A 21,528-nucleotide genomic window follows, 5' to 3' on the forward strand; every position below is an offset into this window, starting at 1 on the left:
TGACACTTCCTTTCTCTGCAGGTCTCAGACCAATGTGAGTCACATCATCCTTCCTTCCTGTCCCTAGCCCTTGAAGTATCCCTTCCTTTCCTGCTCCTTTCTCAATCACCTTGCGCCTCATCAAAGATGAAGCAAGTGGTCCTTCCAAGTGGCTATCGTGTCCTTGTCCACTCAAGATGATGCTGCTCTCCCCCTTGATCACTCCCTTGCGGCAGCATACTACCACATAACAGGGAAACCCCTTTATGTGTAAAACACAATTCTCACGGCTGCTTGCTGCTCAGGCAACCTCTCTTTGTCCTTTTTGTGGTATCAGTGTTTTGGCTGATGTGCTGATGAAATCATATGTGCTTAGGTCAATACTCAAAATTCTGGATTCCTTTGTCAATCAGCAATTTCCCCAGGTTGAGACTTTGATTTATTGTCAATCCCAGGGCAATGAAGACCTGAAACTTGATGTCTCAAATCCATTCTTGGTTTGTTTCTTTTCTTCTATCAGATTCCTTTGATCAGCCTCCTTTGGGTTGATTGGATTAGGATGAGTTTGCTTGTATCAATGATCACCTAACCTTTTGTCATTGAACCTTTTATGATCTATTTTGGATGTACATAGTTTGTTGCTGTATCTGAACCCCTTATTCAGACTGCTTTCAATAATTCAACTCCAATGTTTGCTTTTTTGGATTCCTTTGTGTGTGGTTATGTTATGAAATCCCCCGTAATTCCATAACATGTAGTCACGTGACTACCCACGTGACTACATTCCAATACACTTTCGTTACGTTTCATCATGGTATCCGTACGCTCAAACCACCAACCTCAAAATCATACCTCTTGAGGAGCAACGAAGATACAATAACACAGCCACCATCAGTAACCTGGACACTTCAGCAAGCATGAGTAAGCGTTATCGGAACCCTCGCATCTTCCATTACGATTACTCATAACCATCAGTCATAAATCCCTCAAACCAGCGGTATGGACGGTTCGACGAGGATACCTGGCGTGGATGAGGGATATTCTGCTTGGAGACAGCGAGAGTGATGATGATTACGAAGACGGATCAAAGGCGGATGATGAGATGTGAAATCTAGATAGGACCACTTAGTAAGCGTTTGTACAATTGTAAGATATATAAGGAGGCTATTCGAGCAACTCAGAACTACGATCCCCAGAGATCTAGTTCTGACAGTTGTTCGATAGCATAGTGCTATTGAATGAATCTGAGTTAATCTACCTGACCTCGCTAGCTACTTAACCAGTCCCTAGTGAGTTTTGTTATTCAAGGTAGCTCCTCGAGGAACGAGGAGCTCCATCAGTCGAAGTATTTAGAGTTAACGGATACGATTTGACTTAGACCCTTAAGTTCAGATATATCAGAGTCCAACGCTACAAGGTAGGTTGACTCAACGTAACAGGTTATGATCTGAGATCAAGGATGCCGGTATGGTAAACCGTGAGGACAGGGGGAAAATTGAAAACAATCACAAAAACAGTAAAAAATATGCTAAAACAAACCCAAAAAAAGAAAGTTTAGATAGCTATGTATGAGTTGGGTTCCTCTTTATGCATTCTTTGATATGTCTATATGTCAATTGGTTATGCTTTGCATGTGGACCAGGCCTTATGAGGTGATGCATGATGTTTGTATAGAAGCTTACACCAGGCAGTCTTGCTTCTGTATGCTGTATGCATGTGAGATTGTATCTGAATGTGAATTCTGATTGGGACTGAAGTGCACTGCGCGCGCGCGTGTGATGACGGGTAAGAAGGTTATTAGTGAATTAAAGGAATGAAAGACGTCATTCGGGTCGGTGGGTGTTTGCATCCGACCCGGATTCACTCTGACTCTGAACCACGCAGATCATTCTTCCAGTCTTCTATTTTACTGTCGTCTTTCGATTCATCTGTATATACACATCGTAAGAGATAGCTCGACAGCTTCCGCTGCAGCTGCAGAACGTCTAGCTGCCGGCAATCATCCGTATCTGGACACGCGAAGGAGAGTCTCTGAGAAGTTCGAAGGCAATCGAGCGTGAGAACGAAAAGGCTTGTTTGTGGTGATTGAACAACCCAAGATGTCATCCTCAACTTCCACTTCTGCCTCTACTTATACTTCACCTTCGACATCTGATCCATCGAGTTCAAGCTCCACCCTGCTCGAGATACCTACACCGCCTTCTCGAACCGAATCACTCACTCCCAAACATGGACCATTGGCGCCCAACGCATTCGACTCTGAATCCGGGTTCGAGCTTGATACTTTAGAATCCCACGGTCCGTCGCCTGTCCAAGGGGATATACCGAATGGACATACGACGCGAGAGGAAAGATTGAGGAGACGTAGTTTGGCGAAGAGAGGTATAGGTATAGATGAGTCTGGCGGAACACCCTCGCAGCCGGATGACGAAGAGGATGAGGATGAAGATGGGTTTCTAGATATTCCTGGACACGATGGTCCAGATGGAGTCGCCGGTCAAGGAACAGGACATAGAAGGGGAAGCTCCTTATCTGAAGCAAGGCGGAAGATGCGGGAAAAGATCAGGAGTCCGCTGGTTAGTACGATCAAATTGGATGAGTTGAGGGATACCCTTGAGATCGGCATTGAGAAGAAGTGAGTCCTTTCTTCTCCTCTCAAAGTGGACGGACGATGTTACAATAATCACCCCATCACCAAGTTGTGTCCCTTTCATTATAGTTGTCCTAGCGCAACGATAACCGTTCCACCGAGAGATCATTGAAGGGGCAGGATCATCCGTGAGGATAATGCTGATAATGCGTCAACTGTCTAGATTCGCTCCGCTCAGCATACCTCCTCACCGACGATTACAGACTGCCGCCGTAGCATTATGGGCTTTGTTGATACCGATATGCCTGATCACCTTCTTGTTATGCTTGTGAGCTGCCTTCGAAGCCCCTCTTGACTCGTACAACATGTTGCGATACCTTCGTGCGTCAGAGACGAAGGCTGATTATTGAGATCTATCGTGGCTCAGATCGTTCCCTCCGACCTGGCCCGTACTGATACCTTACCTGATCTGGGTCCAATTTGACACGGCGCCAGACTGGGGAGGTCGACCGAAAGAATGGGCAAGGAGGTTTTTCTTTTGGACGTACTTCGCTCGTGAGTCATCTGTCCCTGCTTAAGTGAACAAATCAAATTGATCTCTCAATGGTCATAGAATACTATCCTTGCAGGTAAGACAATGGAATGTGGGCATTTGCCGGGAGTCAGAACGTCGATAAGCTGATCGTCGATGGTGATGGTCATCTGACAGCATTGTCAAAGTGAGTCATTTTATCTTCAGTCGGATCTTGCACTAGCATGCGGCATGCGCCAAACAGCTGATGTCTCATGCTTCACTTGACAGGAAGCCGAGCTCCCACCTGATAGACCTTATCTCTTTGGGTATCACCCGCATGGAATTATAGGGATGTGCGTTAATGTCCTGCTTTACTCTCTCTGTCCAATCAGCTGACTGATCGGCATAGGGGCGCATTCGCAACCTTCGCAACTGAGGGAACGAATTTTTCAGAATACTTTCCCGGAATAAAACCACATTTACTGACTTTGGGTGAGTTTAATTTCCCTCTGACGTAGCTCATACTGTCAAACCAGCTTTCGTTCGAGTGCTGATTAGCTCTGCGTGTGGGACGTAGAATCCAACTTCAAAATACCTTTCTACCGCGAAATCTTGATGTGGCACGGTATCTGCTCAGTGGCCAAGAAATCATGTGCGAACATCTTATCGAAGGGTCCGGGGACAGCAATTGCTATTGTAGTAGGGGGAGCGACGGAGTCTTTGTCGGCTCATCCAGGTACGGCGGATCTGACGCTGAAGAGACGTTTTGGATTTATCAAGATGGCTATAAGGGAAGGAGCGGATCTAGTGCCTGTCTTCAGTTTTGGAGAGAATGACGTGAGTATATCCTCTTGCAATGACCGATTACCGACGAAGGCAAAATGTCACTAAATGCCATCTGTCTAATGATAGATCTACGAGCAACTGTATGTCAGCTTTTCTTTCATTCAGCTCGATCTGGATTTAGCTGATCGTTTGACATCGAAGGGCAAATGCAAAGGGCTCGTGGGTGTATAAGATACAGAAGAATTTCCAAAAGATGTTTGGATTCACGTTACCCTTATTCTACGGGAGAGGGTGAGTCAGCTCTGCAGTCTTTCTCGTTCGCAAAGCTGATCTTGAACGCTTGCATAGACTGTTCAATTGTATGTCCAGATCTTTCTGTCTTCGGAGCAAACCAATTGATTGCTGATGACCTTTTTTTCCATTTGTATAGACAATTACGGCTTGATGGTGAGCTGACTTGCATTCGGGACACTTCTGAGTGCAGCTGATACGCCTCACATCAGCCCTTCCGCCATCCTATCGTTTCTGTCGGTAAGTCGATCGACCACGAGATCAGCATTATCTGTCAGCTCATATCATAGATAGTGGGTAAACCGATCCAAGTCAAGAAGGACGCGCATCCATCAGATGAATACGTTCAGGAAATGCAACAGCAATATATTGAGGAACTCATGAGGTCAGTTGCAAGTCTGTATCGTAAAAAACTGCCAACTTGTGCTGAATCGTTGCGATTCGTTGTGCAGGATTTGGGACAGGTACAAGGATCTCTATGCAAGAGGTAGAACCAAGGAATTGACATTGGTGGAGTGACCATGGTGAACCCGGGGGAACAGGCTGGGTCGGAAAAGGTTCTTTGATTACATCGGCACGGCGGGCGGCGCTATCCAAGAGCAATATGACTGTTTCTGGTATATCACATCATTCGAGATCCTGACAGGCTATTTACACGATGCATGGTTGTCATAGTAATTTGTCTGAGTTCCAGGTCCAGCCTTGCTCGTAAAACTCTTAGCCTGAGTATGACTAATGCTTGGAGGTCTCATGTCTCATGAAGCATGCATGAAGATTCCTGCACTGCAAGCTACACATATGAGACTGACAGTAGTGGTAAACAAATGAAGGTGGACAACCTCCACTTGAGACGATCGACATTTTCAACTTTTTCGGGATCCGACAGAATTAACAACAACAATTCAGCATAAAGCTTAGCAAACTCATTGAGAAGTATCGCACCGTTATACAACTGACACCGGGAAACCAGACCGACAGGATCGGTGGAGTGGACAGTCTGGGCAAGATGAATATGGCTGTGGGTGTCATTGACTTGCTATTCGGGCGGGCATGAGCTGACGGGATGGGATTATGCAGACTTATATACCTCCGAACGAGCAGGATCCGAACGATTTAGCATGGATGAGAGAAGCTTTGAATATGGTACAGTTACATTTCGGATGCTGATTTGCAGCTCCTTTGCTGTGGATGAGGACAATCGATGCTGGACGATATGCTGACACACGATATTGCCTTTTCCCATTTGAATAGGCTGAAGAAGCTCTAGCGAACGACGAAGTTCCTGTTGGATGCGTTTTTGTGAAAGACGGCAAAGCTATTGCTCGAGCTCGAAATCGGACGAACGAATGGCGGAATGTGAGTCGATGATTTCTGTGCATGCGAAGCACGAGAAGGGTCTTGGGCCTGATAAGCTCCGACTTCCTAGGCTACCCTTCATGCGGAATTGGAAGCTATAGATCACTTGTTAACCACCAACCCCGCTCCTTTGGACACGATCACCCTATACGTAACGGTGGAACCCTGCGTAATGTGCGCCTCGGCACTGCGGCAGATCGGGATAGGCAGAGTCGTCTATGGATGTGGGAATGATAGGTTCGGTGGATGTGGGAGCGTGATCAATGTCAATAGCTCGTGAGTTGGGTGTCCGAATGATGAATCTACCGCACACCATTGTACACGTTACCGTAAACGCCTCAAATCCCACTCTATACGCTTTACGTCTATGTGCGTATATGCAATGAGTGCTGGCTCCGAGCTTATGGTGAAAGAGGCTGCCGACTAAAAAAAATTGATAATGCGTTCACCCTGTAGATCTCGCCTGGACACTCATCCGGCATATATAGCGGAGGGCGGATATTATCGAGAAGAAGCTATAATACTACTCAGGAGGTTCTACCTCTCCCAAAATCCGAATGGTACGTTCATTCATAACCAAATCCCAAATATACATCATTGCGTCTTCTGCCCCCATGTCGTGTCCAGTCTTCTGTCAACCAAAGTGTGCCAATCCTCTCTTTCCGCATACAAAACGCTGACAAAACCTCATGTCATCCACCTCCAATACGGATCGTGAAGCCCCTAAACCCAAAGCGAAAGCATCCCGAGTACTTAAGACCGATATCGCACCGGTCCCAACGTCGTCCAATAATACTCCCCAATCATCCAGACCACCTTCCACTACTCCTTCCAAAGGAGATGGATCATTACCGCGGAATATACCTATGACAAGCAATCCTTCCGCCGCCCCTGTCGAGTCGACCGCAATCAGTATACCAACTCCCGAGGTTCGGACGTCGGACGACAACGCAACATTCGAAATTGGGTCACTCAATAGCGAAAAGACCGTCACTGATAGTACGAGCAATCTGCCGATCGGATCGACTCTGGCCAGTACGCCCGTACCGGGACCACTGGCGTAGAGGATAGGAATGACAAGACTGTTAGGTCAGCGGGCATTAGGAAAGAGAAAGGGAAAGACGTCGAGCTTGAGCTTGATTGCACATGGCTTCGCGCCGCTTTTGCATTTGCATTGCATTATACTCATTATTTGTACAGTAAATTACAGAAATCGACATCAGCATCTTCATTGACATCATGGATGAATAAACGTTATTATCTGTAGATGCAGAAAGCCAAGTCAGCCGTTACGCCGCTCACCTGCGTCACTCGGCCGGTAAAGGGGGAATGGCATCACTTACATCTTCTTTATACAGGTTTACCAATCTTTCAAGCTCTCTCTTGGGTAATCCGGTCCTATAACTGATCTCTTCGAACGTAGTCACACCATCGAGATACTGCACAACCCTGGATTGTGCCATAGAATTAGCCACATGTTGAAACATCCGGTCGATACCAACGATGTCAATATCGTGAGAAGAGTTCAGCCTGATTGAGACTCACAAATCGAATTTCGAAGCTAAGACTTCATCTCCGCATTCTCTGATAACCCTCAACCACCTCGCCTCATCCTTTTGCGCTCTGGAAGGCTTGAAGATGAAGCTGGAGCCAAACTTCGGGATCTCCGATTTGAGAGGTTCTTCTTGGTCAATCTTGAAATGCTGGAATTTCTTCTCGGCTTGAGATTCCACATCTTCATCGCTATCAATCTCCAGCTCTGGATCGTAATCCAGACACCTTTTATCTGTAATATCCCATATTTCGCCTCTCATCGTGTTCCTATCGCTATATCCTTTCGCATTGACATTGCCGTTAACACTGGTCATTGTGCTTTTTGTGTTTGGCGGAGGTACACTGACGATATCCAAGGGATTAATATTGTTCATCTCGCTCGCTTTGGGAGTTATCAGATCCGAACCTGTAGGCGATTTCATAATCTCTTTTTGTTGCTGCTGTTGCTGGTGCAAGAGGTTGAGCCATTTATCTCTGCGGCGTTTCCATAATCTCTTCCAAGCTTCGACTTTGATTTCCTTTCGAGCGAATACTCTAGCACGTGTATGTACCTGAACGACCAAGTCTTGCTTTAATAGCCAGATCAGAGCGGACATGTAGAACTTCCGAGTTGGTAAGTCCGGATCGGCAGGTAAGATGTCTCGGAAGGGAGATGGAGAGGATGAGATTTGCGAAATAAATGCTGTGAAGGGCGGCAAAGTCGGGAATTCTCGTGAGAATCGCGCGGTATATTGTTCGATCGATACACTTGAAATAGATCTGACAGTCAGCAACATGGTTGCAAATCCGCATCACCTCTTTTCGAATTTTCGGGCTCACGTGTGTTCGTCGATAGTTGTCGGCATCACGATACTTCGTAATCTGGTATTTATGACATCTACCAAGATAGCCTTTTTGTTCTCGACTAATTCCCTAGCAAGGGGAATAACGATGGCTTCCAGATCGAACCGCAGCGAATGAGCGATGTCGACCAATCTGATGGTATCAAGCAATTCGGCCTACGGTCAACCAAGGTACGAGTCTGAATGAGATAATAGTACTTACGGCTTTGTTACATCACAAGCCTCAATCAAAGCCTTCATCAACTGAGTCTCATCCTCTTGATCCTGTATAGTGGCTGTCGTAGCCTTCGAGCCCCTTCGTTCGCCAGCTATACTAGCGAGACTCTGCCCCTCCATCCCTACACCCAGTCCAATGATAGCAGTACTTATCTCGTTGGCCCGCTCCGTCGCATCATCATCGATCAGCAGGAGGGTCTGCCAAGGTTCGACCCGGAGATCAGGTCTGCGTATCGGTGTTGTGGGATCATCCCATTCGGATTCGTCAGAATCGGACACATCAGACTCGGAATATTCGTCCATTTCTCCCCAATGAGCCCATGCCTCGTCAGCATCGACGGTCTTGGGTGACAGCACCGTATGAATTGTCATGTCCCCCATGTGCGTGGTAATCGTTGTTGGTAGATACGAATGCAGAGGATTGGCAGGCCGATTCTTCAATTGGTGTAGCCGTAGAAAGAGGGAGTTTAGGGAGCGATCAAGAGGCATGTTGGCGTACATCCACTTGCAGCAATCCGTAATAGGTATTCCTGTCACGACGTATCGCCGTTAGCATTATCCTCGACAACAGTGTACTCTCCAACAAATCGAGAAGATGGGTGGTTGACTTACCTTCTACCAGACATTTCTCCTTGTATCTTGCCATGGTCCAAGTCTGTTTACCCACAAAATTGCTCTCACATTGCAGCTTCCAGGCTGCTGCGGTCCACTTGAATGCGATTTCCCGGTAAATCTCATCATACATTCCTAGCGTTTGGTGATGATGCTCATCGTGAGCTTCCGTACCTGGCTTTGGATCGGGCTTGTCGATAATCAAGACGAGGTGAAACATGTTCAGGTTCGGAGTATCGTCTTTCTCCAAAGGATTCGAGTGATCTGAAACCGGATGAGGGGTCTCAGGTGAGCTGAAAGCCGTCAATGATTCTCGACTGTTGCCTCCCTCTTTTTTATGTTCAACCAGAGTGGTCAGATTGGATTGATGGTTCGACGACGCGGAGAGTTGTTGATCTCTTGTCCGTCTTCCCCGTGTTGGTAGACTATGATCTTCTACCAGTTCTGGATCGTCTTCTTTGGGTATCTCCCATTTACCTTCCGAGTTACAGCATACCGGATGACCCAGAAATACGACTGATCCGACGCAGATTTCGAACTTCCTATTGCATGCGGCTCTTGGCGGAGTGAGCATGTCACTCAGGAAGTCCAGATGATAGCCTAGTGCGTAGTTGTACTGTAGATCGTTCTTTTCTTTCTCCTTCTTCAGATCACTCTCTGTCCATTTGGTGTTGCCATCGTGATGCTGTCTTTGTGTATCAGTGATGGTCGCAGTGGTGGTACTGCCCGAACCCCTTCTAGACGCATCATTGGAGATACTACTATCCACCGACCTGAATGCTGAAGACTGATCCCTTGTATTACCATTACTGTTACCGTTGTTGTTGCCGTTGGAATTAGCATGCATTGCTGATTGCAGATCGTCTCGTTGACTCTGATTTTGACTTTGATTTGTTTGATGAGACCAAATCACATCATAATCACTATCCTCGTCAGAGCTAGTCCCATCCCCATCATCGTCTTCGCCATCATTCTCGTCGTTGCTCGAATGATCCGTTGAATGATCATCGTAATACATTGGGTGGATCTTGTTTTTCCCCTTGAGTCGTTGACCGCTTCTATCTGATTTCCTATGCGAATGAGCAGCCGACGAGGCTTTGCCGTCTTCCCCGTACAGCTTTCTACGCAAAGCATTGGTGACTCCCAAATGCGGATTTTTGTAGTCAACGTCGAAGTCTGTCGCTGTGAATGTCGCTGAGGGATATATGGGTTGAGCGAGACGGATGTTGGGTGAAGCGGGATCAGGTGGATAACGGAAGACCGCTCGACCCCTCGAAGATGAGGTGACGAGCAGAAAACCAAGGATGTTCTCGGCCATCTTGTGATACAAGCTCGAGCTAGGAGCTATGGCGGTGAGGAGCTCATGGTGGTTTGAGCCGGTTACGAGGATGAGCACAGGTGAAGTAATGTGGATAGACGTGATGAACTGGTCTTGGTCTGGCGATTTGATGATTGCCGTAACTGCTTCGCGTTACGCGATAACCGAAAACAACAACACCATCTACATTCTATCTAATCTCTCGTCAAATCTTCGTCTTCACCTCGATCTATTGTCGATCATCACCCTCGTCTGCAGCATATTCCGACTAGCTCATCGTCTTCGTCTGTATCTTGGACAGTAAAAGTTCAGACTCGGACCCTCATCCCCCCGATCTGTGGTGATACAGCTGCTTTGAGAAACTCGACATCGCAATGCTATTAGAGGGCCCATCGACGTTACCGAATTTCGAGCCCCTGACACTCTACTCATTCTACCCCCATCCAATCTCACCTAGATCTCACGTTCACTCAACGCTGTTCCCCTCATCCTCATCGAGCGGTAATGCTGTCGCGGGCCCCAGCTCAAGCAAGCCAAATCAAAAGTCAAAGCAAAAGCAAAAGCAAAAGCAGACAACCGGGCTCGGCCAAGGGAATGTAGTAAGAGCAGAAGCAGGGACGAGTCGGTTGGAGATTGAAGCATCTATGAAAAGAGCAGAAAGACGCGCTCTGATGGGTCGTAGAGCTGCAGGAGTGGGCTTGGGTAAAGATGATGATGAGGTGATTCACGATGAGGATGTACTAGACCATGAGCAGGTATGTGATGTGCTGTTTCAGTCAACAGTTCAACCCCAGCTCTTCCTCTCTCATACATGTGCAAGCTTGAAGCTGCGATGATTGAAGCGCCCGAGCTGATAGTCATGAGCCGCTTTTGAGCAGCACGATATCAATATGTTCGGACATCGTTTCCTTTTACCATACGGAAGACGATTGACGCAGATGGAAATGGATGCTGCACCCGTAAGTTAGCGTTCCAATCTCATTGCACCTGTATTGTTTGTCTCTTGCCCAGTGGTCAATGGTCAATGAGATGAGGATGTCAAAAGGGAAAATGATCACTGATAATCAGACACATGACCAGTCCCCATCTCCCTCAGAACACGATCACGAGAGACGACAAGAAGATCATACGATGGGATCGCCAATGATGGAGACCCAAACTCAAGCTCAAGGCGGTAATATGGATATGGACGATGACGGTACAGAAGAGGGCAATGAGGTCGTCGATCTCGATGCGAGTATAGAAGATCTGGACGACAGTGGAGCTGTTGAGGAAGGTAGTATGGAGGAAGAGTAAGCGAAGCGGAATACGAAAGCCTAAACGACCACGATAGCAGCAGTAAAGCGATAACGGCCTTTCACGAGCACAAATATGTGACATGCATTGTATAGGATGTCGTAGAGCTGTAGATTACTTGGCAAATACAAAATCAACACTCCGCGGAGCTATTTTACCAGTCAGCCAAAACCCTTTTCCCACTTGACAAAGCTCGACCAACGACCAACGTACCTGTACCAAAGGTGAGCTTTTCAGGAATTTCAACTCCATCACCAGTAATATCCAATAATCTCACTTTCAATGCCAATTCAGCCAGTATCTGAATTATCATCATCATTTCGAAGACATCGTTAGCCAGAGTTCATTCTAGATGAGCCAGCTCGTGATGACGAGAAGAATATCACTCACATGTATGTAATCTGCAGATTCTTTACTGCTCATACCGCCTTCACCCCTTAAAACCCTTATCCCATCTGTCCACTCTGCCATCTGAGCAGCATGTATCGCGTCCAAATCCAGAAGACTGCTTTCTCCTTCTCCTATTATCGAAAAAGACAGTTTGGACACCAAGTTGGGGGATCTCGAATTTACTGCGCAACCCGTCTGGGGACGAACAGAGTTGATATTTGCGATTTCGACTAAAGGGATGAGGACAAAGCATAAGCTGAAATGGTCATTGCGTATGATTGCCTCGAGGTCGAAAGTTACAGCAAACCCACTTCTTTCTCGTAAAGACTCAAAAGGTGGATTATCGATTCTATGTGAGAATTCGTCCCATGCTATGATCTTTCGATTCGGCGACTGCATTGTTTTGGTCGTTGTCAGCCAAGAAAAGACTAACATCATTTCCAACATCATTCCATCAAAGCATTGGGACTCACCAGACGCAGAAATCGCAATGGTTTCTGAGCATTTGGCTTCACCGAGGGAAATACCCCTGGTATGATCACCATAGCTGAGTTGAACCATCCTCCTTGTAGCATACAACCGATACTAAGGGCGAAGCGCAATCAGCTTCAAATTTAGACTCAAATTCCTATGATCTGCACGGCTCACCGCTGTTCAGACAAGACCTCATATCCCTCTCTCCCCAATTTGTCTCTCAACTCCCTTACGGCATGTCGGGACATCATCCCATCCTCTTTCTCCAGCAACTCCATCTGTCTATCCCTGATAGTCCTGTACTCGGTGTCCAAAAAATCTCGCTCCAGGTCCAACCACGACTTGTTGCCTTCATCAGAAAGGGATAAGCGTATCTGCGATCGAACGAGGAACGACACTTTCGGGAAATCTGGCGTCTGCGAAGCTGATTCGTGCCACATCCTAATCAAGATACGGTGAGCGAACCGCTCTTTGAGACTATATTGCAGATGGGCTAGCTCACCTCAGAAAGAATCTCAGCACCAACTGGTGGAGCTTTGAGAAATTCAGTAAGAACAGCTGGAAATTTGCGGGGGAATGATGGCCTGCTTGAGAGATCTTGTAGTGCTCGCACAGTATCTTAACGCATTCAGAGCTAAATTGAGAGTTCCATGAGCTAGCTAATTACAGTCAATCGCCGTGGAAACATCAACTCACCTTGCTTTGCCTATTGGACAACGACGTTCGGCAGGTTTAGCCTGCTGTTCCATGATGAGCTGGTCGAGGCACGTGTCAGCATCAGCATCAGCGTCAGCATGCAGACCCGGAAATTGGTTTCAAAGAGCGCTTACATTGTAGAAATTCTCTTCATGTGTCGCAAAGTAGTGCTATACCAGTTGATTAGCCTATTAAATTGCGAATCCAAATGATTCAGGTGTCTCACCAAACATTCCAAGCCTAATTCGCCAACATCGCGGAACATTTCGAGCTCCATCAAGAATCCAGCCTCTTCCTCTCCATCTTGACACAGACCGACCCGTTTCCAACCGGCCGCTGTTCGCGCCATACCCGTTTTCCTCATTTGGCCGGGGGATGGCTGTTCTTGTTGACCTAATTTGCCATACTCCCACAACTCCCTCAGCATCTTCTCTTGAGCAGGATTCGAGCCTGGTCTGATTGGTCTCAGACGTGTATTTTGAAGAATCACACCATAACGAGCTTGGAAATTCAATATTTGAGGCTCAACGACGTTATTCGAGGATGTCGGCATTAAGCGCTATGCCAATTGTCGATCATAAGTCAGCTGGGATGTTCGCATTATTAATTATGCGTTGCTGTCAGCTCACGGATACGTAGCGTTTGATGTTGAGGTGCTCCAGTACAGCAACTAGTTCAGGATATTGCTTGGAGTTCTCTTGATGTCCTGATCGTAAGCATGAATTAAGCAGTCCCAAGCTATAACAAACCGATTATTACGGTCAGTCTATCAGGCCGAACATGACGACCACTTAGAGAACGGAACTCACCTCTGAGCTACCAGTTCGAGGTCACCCGTACCTTCTAATCGCTTGACAACAACCTTGAAGAAAAGCTCTACACCGCTAATCCCACGATGTTCATTCCCGTGCCCATTTCCATACCTACCATCATCGCCAATAACGTACTTAATCCGATTATAAACTCGATCGAAGCCATACTGATTGACCTGAGTAACTTCTTTCGATTTCCCCTTCCTGTCTTTCTTGATCTGACCATAAGGCGTGACGGGCATTTTCAATCCGGCCAGATTGTTATCTTTGCTATTGAGTTGAGGCGAGGATATGACTAATTTCCTAATAATAGCTGTTGCTGGTCGAAGTATATTAGGTTGTGAGGCCGTGATGACTAGATACAAGATGCGATCGATGAATTGATCGGATAAATCTCCCCACCCTGACTCAAATTCCAATATACCTCTTATACCTTGTAAGGCATACTTCACACGTTATTAGCTGCAATATTCGGATCGAGAGGAAAGCTCTGGACTTACGGCAAGACTATTCCCACTTAAGCCGCCTTCATTTCGCTCCAGCAGACGAACAAGCATCTTCATTCCTCCTTTCAACATAAATTCGACGGCAAAATCTTCCTCCTTGATGTACTTTTGTAAGTTGAACAAGGCCAATTTAAGGGGTATACCATCCGCAGAAGTCGGTAAGTCCAGATTACTATCCGCCAGAGATCCTCTTCTGGCGGACGCCTTCAGTGAAGTCACCACTACCAAAGCCTCAGTCGCTGGAGACGGCACCAGTCTAAGGCAGTCTATCGTATCAGCTTGCGAACCGTGTAAGATAGTCAGTTGGTAATTAGGCTAGACCCACTTCAAGATGTCATGATTGTACACTTTGCTCGGTAGGTTGTTCTGCGTCACCAGAGTATCTGCCTCGTCTCGCAGACATAACGTGATATGGTGTTCCTTCGTTGCGAATGAGGTTGACATGATCTCGACTATATAAGCGACGCGCTATATGCCCATCAACGCCTAATCAGCTTGATGTCCAATGAGCACACGGATGAGTCGCACGTACAGCTTCTGGATCGATTCGAGCTGGTATCCTCCGTCCTAAGCAGCATATGAAGTCAGCAAAACGCGTTCCAAGGAGGTTCAGCTGATGACAGCTGTACGTACCCTTATATGTCACGACATTGGTAGGTATCGCCCCTCGCCTGGTGATCGGCGTCGGAGGAGGAGGTTGACTTGACATTTCGACGGACCCACTCGGCCTGCGCATATGAAGTCAGTGATTCGACTTACCCCTATGGAGGAGAAGCGTTCCGCTGTGTCTCTTTCCGAAGTAGAAGTAGAGAATGAAGGAAGCAGTCGCGACAACAATCCATCTACCTTCACGACGGACATTCCCCGTTCAATCAATCAGTCAACATTTCATTGCGACTTTCAGGCACGGATCGCTTTCGCATTAGAGCGTCAACGTGACGTTGACGAGCATCCATCATGACATCTTCCTCCTTTCTCCTATCTGCATGATCATCAGGTATATCATCGCTACTCTGAAGAATTTGAGACAGCCGATAATTGCTGTTATTTCACAAGCCGACGTGATACGCGTTCTCACCTCCGACGTTGATCTGAGAAAGAAATTCCGAACAAAGGGCGTTTGACCGGTATATGCGTGACAGACCACTTGCACTGCAACCTATGGGCCCAGACATCCACGAGCGCAGGCCTCTTCAGAGCGAGAGTCATGCTCGCGCCAACCCCGACGTAGATGATTATGATGAAGACGAAGATGTGGATGATTTCATTGCTGGTGAGCTGCACAACTCTGTCTTGCTCGAACCTCAGCTAATCCGTACGATCCTCTTGCTAGCCAACGAAGAACAATCTTTGAAAGATGTCACTTCTTCGAAACACACCAACAAGCGGTTATTTGCTGCGTTTATGATCTTTGGTCTGCTCAACAATGGTGCGTACTCGAAAATGCCGCCTTCGCAATCGCAATCACCCCTAATTCATGGCGTCCGGCTGATCACATGAAGCTTTCCACCCGCAGTGTTATATGTGATCATCCTTTCAGCAGCTTTAGACCTCGTATCTTCCTCTACGCCCAAGGGGATCGTAGCTCTCTTCAACATTTTTCCGGCGCTACTGACTAAAGTCGTATGGCCAATCATCTCCAACGGCAAGATCCAGTATACGCGAAGAGTAGGTCTTTGTACCTGTGTCAGTTGGCTTGGAATCATGGTAGGTCAACCTACTTCCTTCCGCTCGTCTTATCGGCTCAAGTCAATCTACACTTCTGCGATACAAATGGCCTCGGGGCGGGGAGACTGATCTTCGCTTTGACTTTCAATATAGACAATTGCGTTCTCAAGCTCCCTCGCACCTCGTCTGCTGGGCATCTCGATGGCCTCCCTTTCATCCGGTCTTGGTGAACTGACATTCCTCCAACTCACAACAACCCTACCGACTCGATCCACCTCAAAGACCGCTTTGGGAGCTTGGTCGAGTGGAACTGGTTTTGCAGGAATAGCAGGGGCCGGAATATGGTGGTTACTTCGAGGACTCGGTGTGAAAGGCGGATTAGGTCTATCAAGCGTTAGTATTCCCCCTCCCTCAAAAGATTTTGCGAGCCATGATGAGCAGAAGCAAACCCATATTTGATGTATTCTGACTATGGGCGGAATAGATCTTACCGTTATTCTTCCCCATCACTTATCAATTCCTCTTACCTTCTCACGCAGAGTTGGAGGCTATACCTTCCAACGCCGAATCCGACTCCGACTCGAGCGGGAGGGGAGGGTATGAACCTATCAATACAGATAGTATCCCGCCATCGATCTTCATCACGCCGCCATCCCAAGATGTCGTTCCTCAATTGACAATAGCAAGTGGAGCCAGATCACGAGAGCAAGACCACGATCTGAAACCTATTCCGGAGGAATATCATAAAGTCTATCTCACAACCCAGGAAAAACTGGATCTGCTCAAACCGCTGATTCTGAGATACATGGTACCGCTTTGTGCGGTCTACGTGGAGGAATACGTGATCAATTCGGTGAGTTCGGCAACACTAGCTGTCTTAACCGATATCTCGCGAAGGGCGTGATAATGTCGAAACACGGAAATTCGATGTCGTTGCTTACGTCGAACGATTATAGGGTGTTGCGCCGACTCTTGTCTTCCCACTACCGACGCGTGGAATCTGGTCAAAGCTATTCAAATCGCCGAGGGATTATTATCCATTCTGGTCTTTGACATGTGAGCCCACATCCTCGTTTCTCTCCATTTTGCATCAACCTCACCTCTGAGCAAGGCGTGTGATCACTCAATTGTCAGAGGCGGGTCATTTATTCGTTCCCCTTTGCTGACCAGATACCGTTCTCACCTTGACAGACCAAACATTCGTCTTCCTCTCTCGATCCTCCATATCCCTCTCCCTCCCTCCACTCCCCCTTCGATTCCTGCCTTTCCCATCGATCATCCAATTTATCGTCCTCTCCCTCTTATTCCTCCAAGCCCGTTTCTTCCTCTTCTCATCTTCCGAATATACACCTCCAGCCCCTGCCCCAAGCGAAGGGGTGGATCGAAGTATCACTATCGTGTTTCTCTTAATCTGCATAGAAGGGCTGTGCGGGGGATTGGCGTATGTGAATACGTTTTATCATGTCCAACATGAAGGGGAAGAGGCAGGCGACAATTCTTCTCATGGGATTAATGGGATTGGTGGTGTTGGCACAGCTACAGCTACAGGTACAGGTACAGGTACACGGGAGGAAAAGATGAAAATGCAGAAAGAGTTTAGGATAGGTGCTGTCGGAGCTGCGGATTCTACTGGGATTCTTTTCGCAGCGTTGATTTCTATGCCTCTTGAATTGAGTTTGTGCAATTCCCAGATAGAACAAGGTAGGACCACTTGCAGGGACTTGTGAGTCTGTGATTGTATATGTACCAATAAATAGATAGAATGGGATTCTGCTTGCCTTCACGGCTATGCGCTATTCGGTGAACATGCGACCTCATTGTAATTGTATAGCTCATCTTATCTATGAAATGCACCATGCATTAATGTAATCTACTTGGTACCACTGCTACGATATGGCGGTGTGTGTCTAATTATCGTAAATAGGTTCAACTTTGAACATGTTCACTCCGTTCGCAACCGCCGGAACTTCATCTTTTCCGCTGTGGTGAGACGCTTGATCAGCTCAACTCGCTCCGTCCTCACACACATAAGTGGTCATGGTGGCGTAGATTGTGTGTTGAGAAGAAAACGCAGGGCAGTGGTGTTGTCCAAGCTGAAAAGACGACTCACTAGATCTTGTCAGATTCGAACATACCGCTCTTGACTGGAATCTTGAATCCTGTCGAGCCATTGGAGAGCAAAATTCTCGTACCGTCCGAGCTGGCGCTATCGCCAGAGGAGGTAGCAGCGGCAGCTGAAGTGGCGGGTTTAGTGGATCCCGGTTTACCCCATGATCCCTTTGGAGCTCCGGCGACTTTAGGCTTTTCTACCGCTGGGGTAGCTTTGAGGGTAATTGTTTGAAGTCGTCCACTGTGGTTACAAAGCAAAGGAATTGTTCTTCAGCTATGTTCCTCTGTGTGATATTGTATATGTAAGATAACAGATCATGGAGACATGAGATTACTGTCTCGGCAAGTCTGTAGGGAGACGCAGACACGAAGAGAGCGCGCAGTCGGGACTCACTCAGGTATGAATCCAAATTCCATTCTGCCTTCCGCATCTTTGGTTCCTTGGCAAATATAATACCCCTTCCTCTCGAATTGTATTATATCCCATTTCTTCAAGCTGGCAACTTCAGCAGAAGCGAGAGCTTTGACCCTGTACTCTGTCTTGGGGTTGATGATATCTTCGAGGTTATCGTTCTCTTCCAACTTTTTCTTGGTAATCAGGTAATCGTACTCGATCAGCGTCACTGGAACAAGAGCGTTCTGAGTCGACGGAGCGGAGAGCCAGTGGATCTTCTTGGAAGTCTTCTTGAAATCTCCTTCAAGGTGTAATTTGAATTCTAGCGACTCTACCTCGCCATTGAGATTGGTCTTCTTGTTTGAGACAAAGACATTTCCCCAGTCCATAGCGGTGATCTACATGCACATTGTCTGTCAGCTTCGCTTCTCTTTCCGAGATGATGAAGGATCGAGCCGACTCACCTCCTCAGTGTCACCGAACGAAGCAGCATCTTCTTGCTCTACAAGAAGCATGTCAGAGAGGAACAACTTCTTATTACCGATCTCGGGATTCTTCTTGTGCAAAGGTTTCTCGACCGCGACTTCGCCGTCCTTGTAATCAACCACGATGACAGGTACGGCCTTGTCTTCTGCGATAGCCCAATATCGAGGAGCGACGGGATCGATGACTTTCTTGTTAACAGTCCAGATACCATCCCATTCGAGCTGAAGTTGAGCTTGCGAAGCACCTTGTCCCAAAATGTAGTTCTTCAATCCTTGGACAGTCATACCTCTTGATCTGATACCTGTTTTCCATGCCCGTCATCATATAGCAAGGAGGGTGAGCGCGACCTTAGAGCAGCTGCTTACCTCGTACAGTAGGGAATCTAGGGTCATCCCAGCCATTGACAACGCCTTTCTCCACGAGGAATTTGAGCTTTCGCTTAGACAAGACAGTGTAAACGAAATCAACTCGACTATGAGAGCAGTACGAAGCAGCCTTATCAGCAATGGTCGAGAGCAGCTGGGCACAAGCATTCAAACTGACCTAAAATCGAAGATTTCGATCTTAGGGAAACCAAGCTTTTCCAAGAACCATTGGTACTGCTCGTGTCTTGCGTAGTACTCGTTGGCCCTGAGAGCATGGGTGACTCCGTCCAGATGGTCGATGATGGGACAAGCGAGATCATACATAGGGTAGGCCTTGTACTTGGTTCTAAGCGATTGCATCAGCTGAATTAGCGACCACGCCGATGTATTTTTGCCGATGAGGAAGATGTTTGGACTTACCCAGTAATATGATGAGAACCCTCAACGTATCTGTACACGACGGGATCTCTCATGGTTCCGTTCTTATGTTGATAATCGATCTTAGCTCTCAAAGACCATTTCTTGCCCTCATCTGAACCCTTGAGCATCTCCTTGAATCTGGCAAGGTTATCTTCGATAGACGCCTCTCGGTTTTTAGACGGGATTTCAGCTCGTCGTTGTTCTTTGACCTAGATGCCATGTCGGGTCAGCTTTGACATCGAAATTCAGGGGCGAGTGTACGTACAGTCTCTCCATCCGTGTCATCCATGAACGCATCGCCTTGTCTGATCAGTTGTTCCGTGATCTCTTGGATCTTCTCGAAGTGGTCCGAAGTGTGCACTACTTTATCGAACCCAATTTCGATCATATCGAGATCTTCCTTGATAGCATCTTCAAATTCTCCCTATTTCATTTATCGGACATATAAGCTTTGCTATGACGCGGAAGCGGAAGACCATTCCCCATTGATTGAGCTTACCTCTTCTTTGAGCGGGTTGGTATCGTCGAACCGTAAGATGAATTTCCCTTGGTATTGATCAGCTAAGAATCTGTTGAGGATAGCAGCTTTAAGGTGACCGATATGAAGGAATCCCGACGGTTCCGGGGCTGCGAAGGATGGAAATCTCTCATCAGCCTCGACGATCGTCCGTGGTCTCCCCTCTTGACAGCGTCTGTGACAGTCTCATAATGATTTGACTGAATGCGTTTGGACTTACCGAATCTGACAACAACCTTCCCCTTGACAGCGTTGGGTAATACGACGTCGACCGTCTCTAGTCGTTTAGTCTTCTTCCCTTTGTCCATCTCTGATCTGGCCTGTTGGAAAGTCTTGAGCGAGTTTTGGGGCACAGGAAGAGTCTCAACGTGGTTAAACCATCTTGACAAGTGTGGTCTTCCCGGTTTCTTGATTGATCCAATGGCCGAGTTGTTTCCTGTGGAAAGATATACGTGATTTAGCTATCGATAAATTCCAATACATGAAAGTCGGACCGATGGGCTCAGAAGTACTTCTGAGCGGGGGTGACCAGACAGACTCACCTCGAATCGTTCCCCAGATAGTAGCATCCCCAAAACCGAATTTGGCTCCAGCGAAATACGTTCTGCACAACGATATATCAGCTCTTCCTGTGCTTGGTGCATTGACTTCTGAAGGAGCAATCGGTTACTGTTGGAGGTGACTTACCTGTAAGAGAGATAATCATCCAAGGCATCTAAGACAGCAGATACCTCTTGGAAAGAGCTGTTCGCTGCCAGGAGAGTTGGCAAGGGAGGAAGGGGTATCTGAGAATCATGAGTAATTGAATTAGCGTGGGGTTTCCTCCAGAGAGGCGGGGTGATATTCTTTCTTAATCTGAGTTGATTCTAAAGATGTCATTCACCTCTTTCCCATCTATGCCCTTTTCCAATTCTTGTCTGACTGCTTCGGCACCTTTGATCTCACCATAAGAAGCTTGGCCCGTCTCTCCTGATTCGGTGTCCCATGAGACGGGAATACCTTGTATCACCGCCAACGCGATGAGAGCAAAAGGAGGTGTCTGGACGAGGGGAATGACGACTGATGGCATGTTGTTTGAGATGTCGAAAAAGCCAGTAAAGGTGCAAGAGATGTAGAAGAGGTTGAAGTTGAATTGGAGAATGGTGGAATGACGCTTCAGTTGAATGACTTTTTCGAGAATCAACCTCCACTAAACTGGTTGTGGCGGGAATGACCGACACTCTATCTCGGTGTGACGAGTGAGCCATATGAACGTATAAACAGGCGAAAAGATGAACAGATGAAACAGCTCGAGGGTAGCCAAGCCAAGCCTCCAGGTCTCCCAGAAGGACACGCCG

General features: G+C 47.2%; 7 protein-coding genes across 7 annotated transcripts; 4 read left to right on the forward strand and 3 right to left on the reverse strand.

The window, feature by feature from the left end:
* Positions 1-2,078: 2,078 nt before the first annotated feature.
* I303_106503 (uncharacterized protein) lies at positions 2,079-4,679 on the forward strand (the record flags this gene model as incomplete). Its single annotated transcript, XM_065969386.1, has 15 exons — positions 2,079-2,614; positions 2,793-2,897; positions 2,997-3,124; positions 3,183-3,198; positions 3,279-3,288; positions 3,372-3,436; positions 3,493-3,575; positions 3,661-3,920; positions 3,996-4,009; positions 4,071-4,160; positions 4,218-4,228; positions 4,300-4,316; positions 4,373-4,396; positions 4,451-4,545; positions 4,613-4,679. 15 exons carry the CDS (start codon positions 2,079-2,081, stop codon positions 4,677-4,679), a joined length of 1,521 nt encoding a protein of 506 aa, XP_065825458.1.
* A 487-nt stretch (positions 4,680-5,166) lies between these two features.
* I303_106504 (uncharacterized protein) lies at positions 5,167-6,580 on the forward strand (the record flags this gene model as incomplete). Its single annotated transcript, XM_018411498.1, has 6 exons — positions 5,167-5,178; positions 5,238-5,303; positions 5,412-5,516; positions 5,587-5,792; positions 5,973-6,076; positions 6,237-6,580. The coding sequence occupies 6 exons, from the start codon at positions 5,167-5,169 to the stop codon at positions 6,578-6,580; spliced, it is 837 nt and encodes a 278-aa protein (XP_018259310.1).
* Positions 6,581-6,753: 173 nt separating this feature from the next.
* On the reverse strand, positions 6,754-10,058 carry I303_106505 (uncharacterized protein; the record flags this gene model as incomplete). The annotated part of the gene is made up of 6 exons (XM_018411497.2): positions 6,754-6,777; positions 6,860-6,965; positions 7,062-7,817; positions 7,890-8,045; positions 8,115-8,658; positions 8,741-10,058. The coding sequence occupies 6 exons, from the start codon at positions 10,056-10,058 to the stop codon at positions 6,754-6,756; spliced, it is 2,904 nt and encodes a 967-aa protein (XP_018259309.2).
* A 374-nt stretch (positions 10,059-10,432) lies between these two features.
* On the forward strand, positions 10,433-11,354 carry I303_106506 (uncharacterized protein; the record flags this gene model as incomplete). The annotated part of the gene is made up of 3 exons (XM_018411496.1): positions 10,433-10,813; positions 10,937-11,017; positions 11,139-11,354. The coding sequence occupies 3 exons, from the start codon at positions 10,433-10,435 to the stop codon at positions 11,352-11,354; spliced, it is 678 nt and encodes a 225-aa protein (XP_018259308.1).
* Positions 11,355-11,468: 114 nt separating this feature from the next.
* I303_106507 (uncharacterized protein) lies at positions 11,469-14,941 on the reverse strand (the record flags this gene model as incomplete). Its single annotated transcript, XM_018411495.2, has 16 exons — positions 11,469-11,503; positions 11,568-11,655; positions 11,745-11,974; positions 12,056-12,137; positions 12,218-12,329; positions 12,393-12,659; positions 12,721-12,852; positions 12,915-12,973; positions 13,049-13,084; positions 13,141-13,473; positions 13,544-13,652; positions 13,724-14,172; positions 14,227-14,488; positions 14,558-14,700; positions 14,765-14,799; positions 14,866-14,941. 16 exons carry the CDS (start codon positions 14,939-14,941, stop codon positions 11,469-11,471), a joined length of 2,448 nt encoding a protein of 815 aa, XP_018259307.2.
* A 452-nt stretch (positions 14,942-15,393) lies between these two features.
* Positions 15,394-17,627, forward strand: I303_106508 (uncharacterized protein; the record flags this gene model as incomplete). Its single annotated transcript, XM_018411494.1, has 7 exons — positions 15,394-15,505; positions 15,566-15,661; positions 15,749-15,939; positions 16,054-16,293; positions 16,385-16,753; positions 16,857-16,956; positions 17,092-17,627. 7 exons carry the CDS (start codon positions 15,394-15,396, stop codon positions 17,625-17,627), a joined length of 1,644 nt encoding a protein of 547 aa, XP_018259306.1.
* A 382-nt stretch (positions 17,628-18,009) lies between these two features.
* Positions 18,010-21,260, reverse strand: I303_106509 (glutamate-tRNA ligase; the record flags this gene model as incomplete). Its single annotated transcript, XM_018411493.1, has 12 exons — positions 18,010-18,250; positions 18,404-18,801; positions 18,868-19,190; positions 19,255-19,361; positions 19,433-19,600; positions 19,675-19,883; positions 19,940-20,098; positions 20,174-20,301; positions 20,412-20,627; positions 20,734-20,795; positions 20,879-20,976; positions 21,075-21,260. The coding sequence occupies 12 exons, from the start codon at positions 21,258-21,260 to the stop codon at positions 18,010-18,012; spliced, it is 2,295 nt and encodes a 764-aa protein (XP_018259305.1).
* Positions 21,261-21,528: the final 268 nt, after the last annotated feature.

The sequence above is a fragment of the Kwoniella dejecticola genome, chromosome 8 (genome assembly GCF_000512565.2).
Source record: "Kwoniella dejecticola CBS 10117 chromosome 8, complete sequence".
Taxonomy (NCBI): Eukaryota; Fungi; Basidiomycota; class Tremellomycetes; order Tremellales; family Cryptococcaceae; genus Kwoniella; species Kwoniella dejecticola.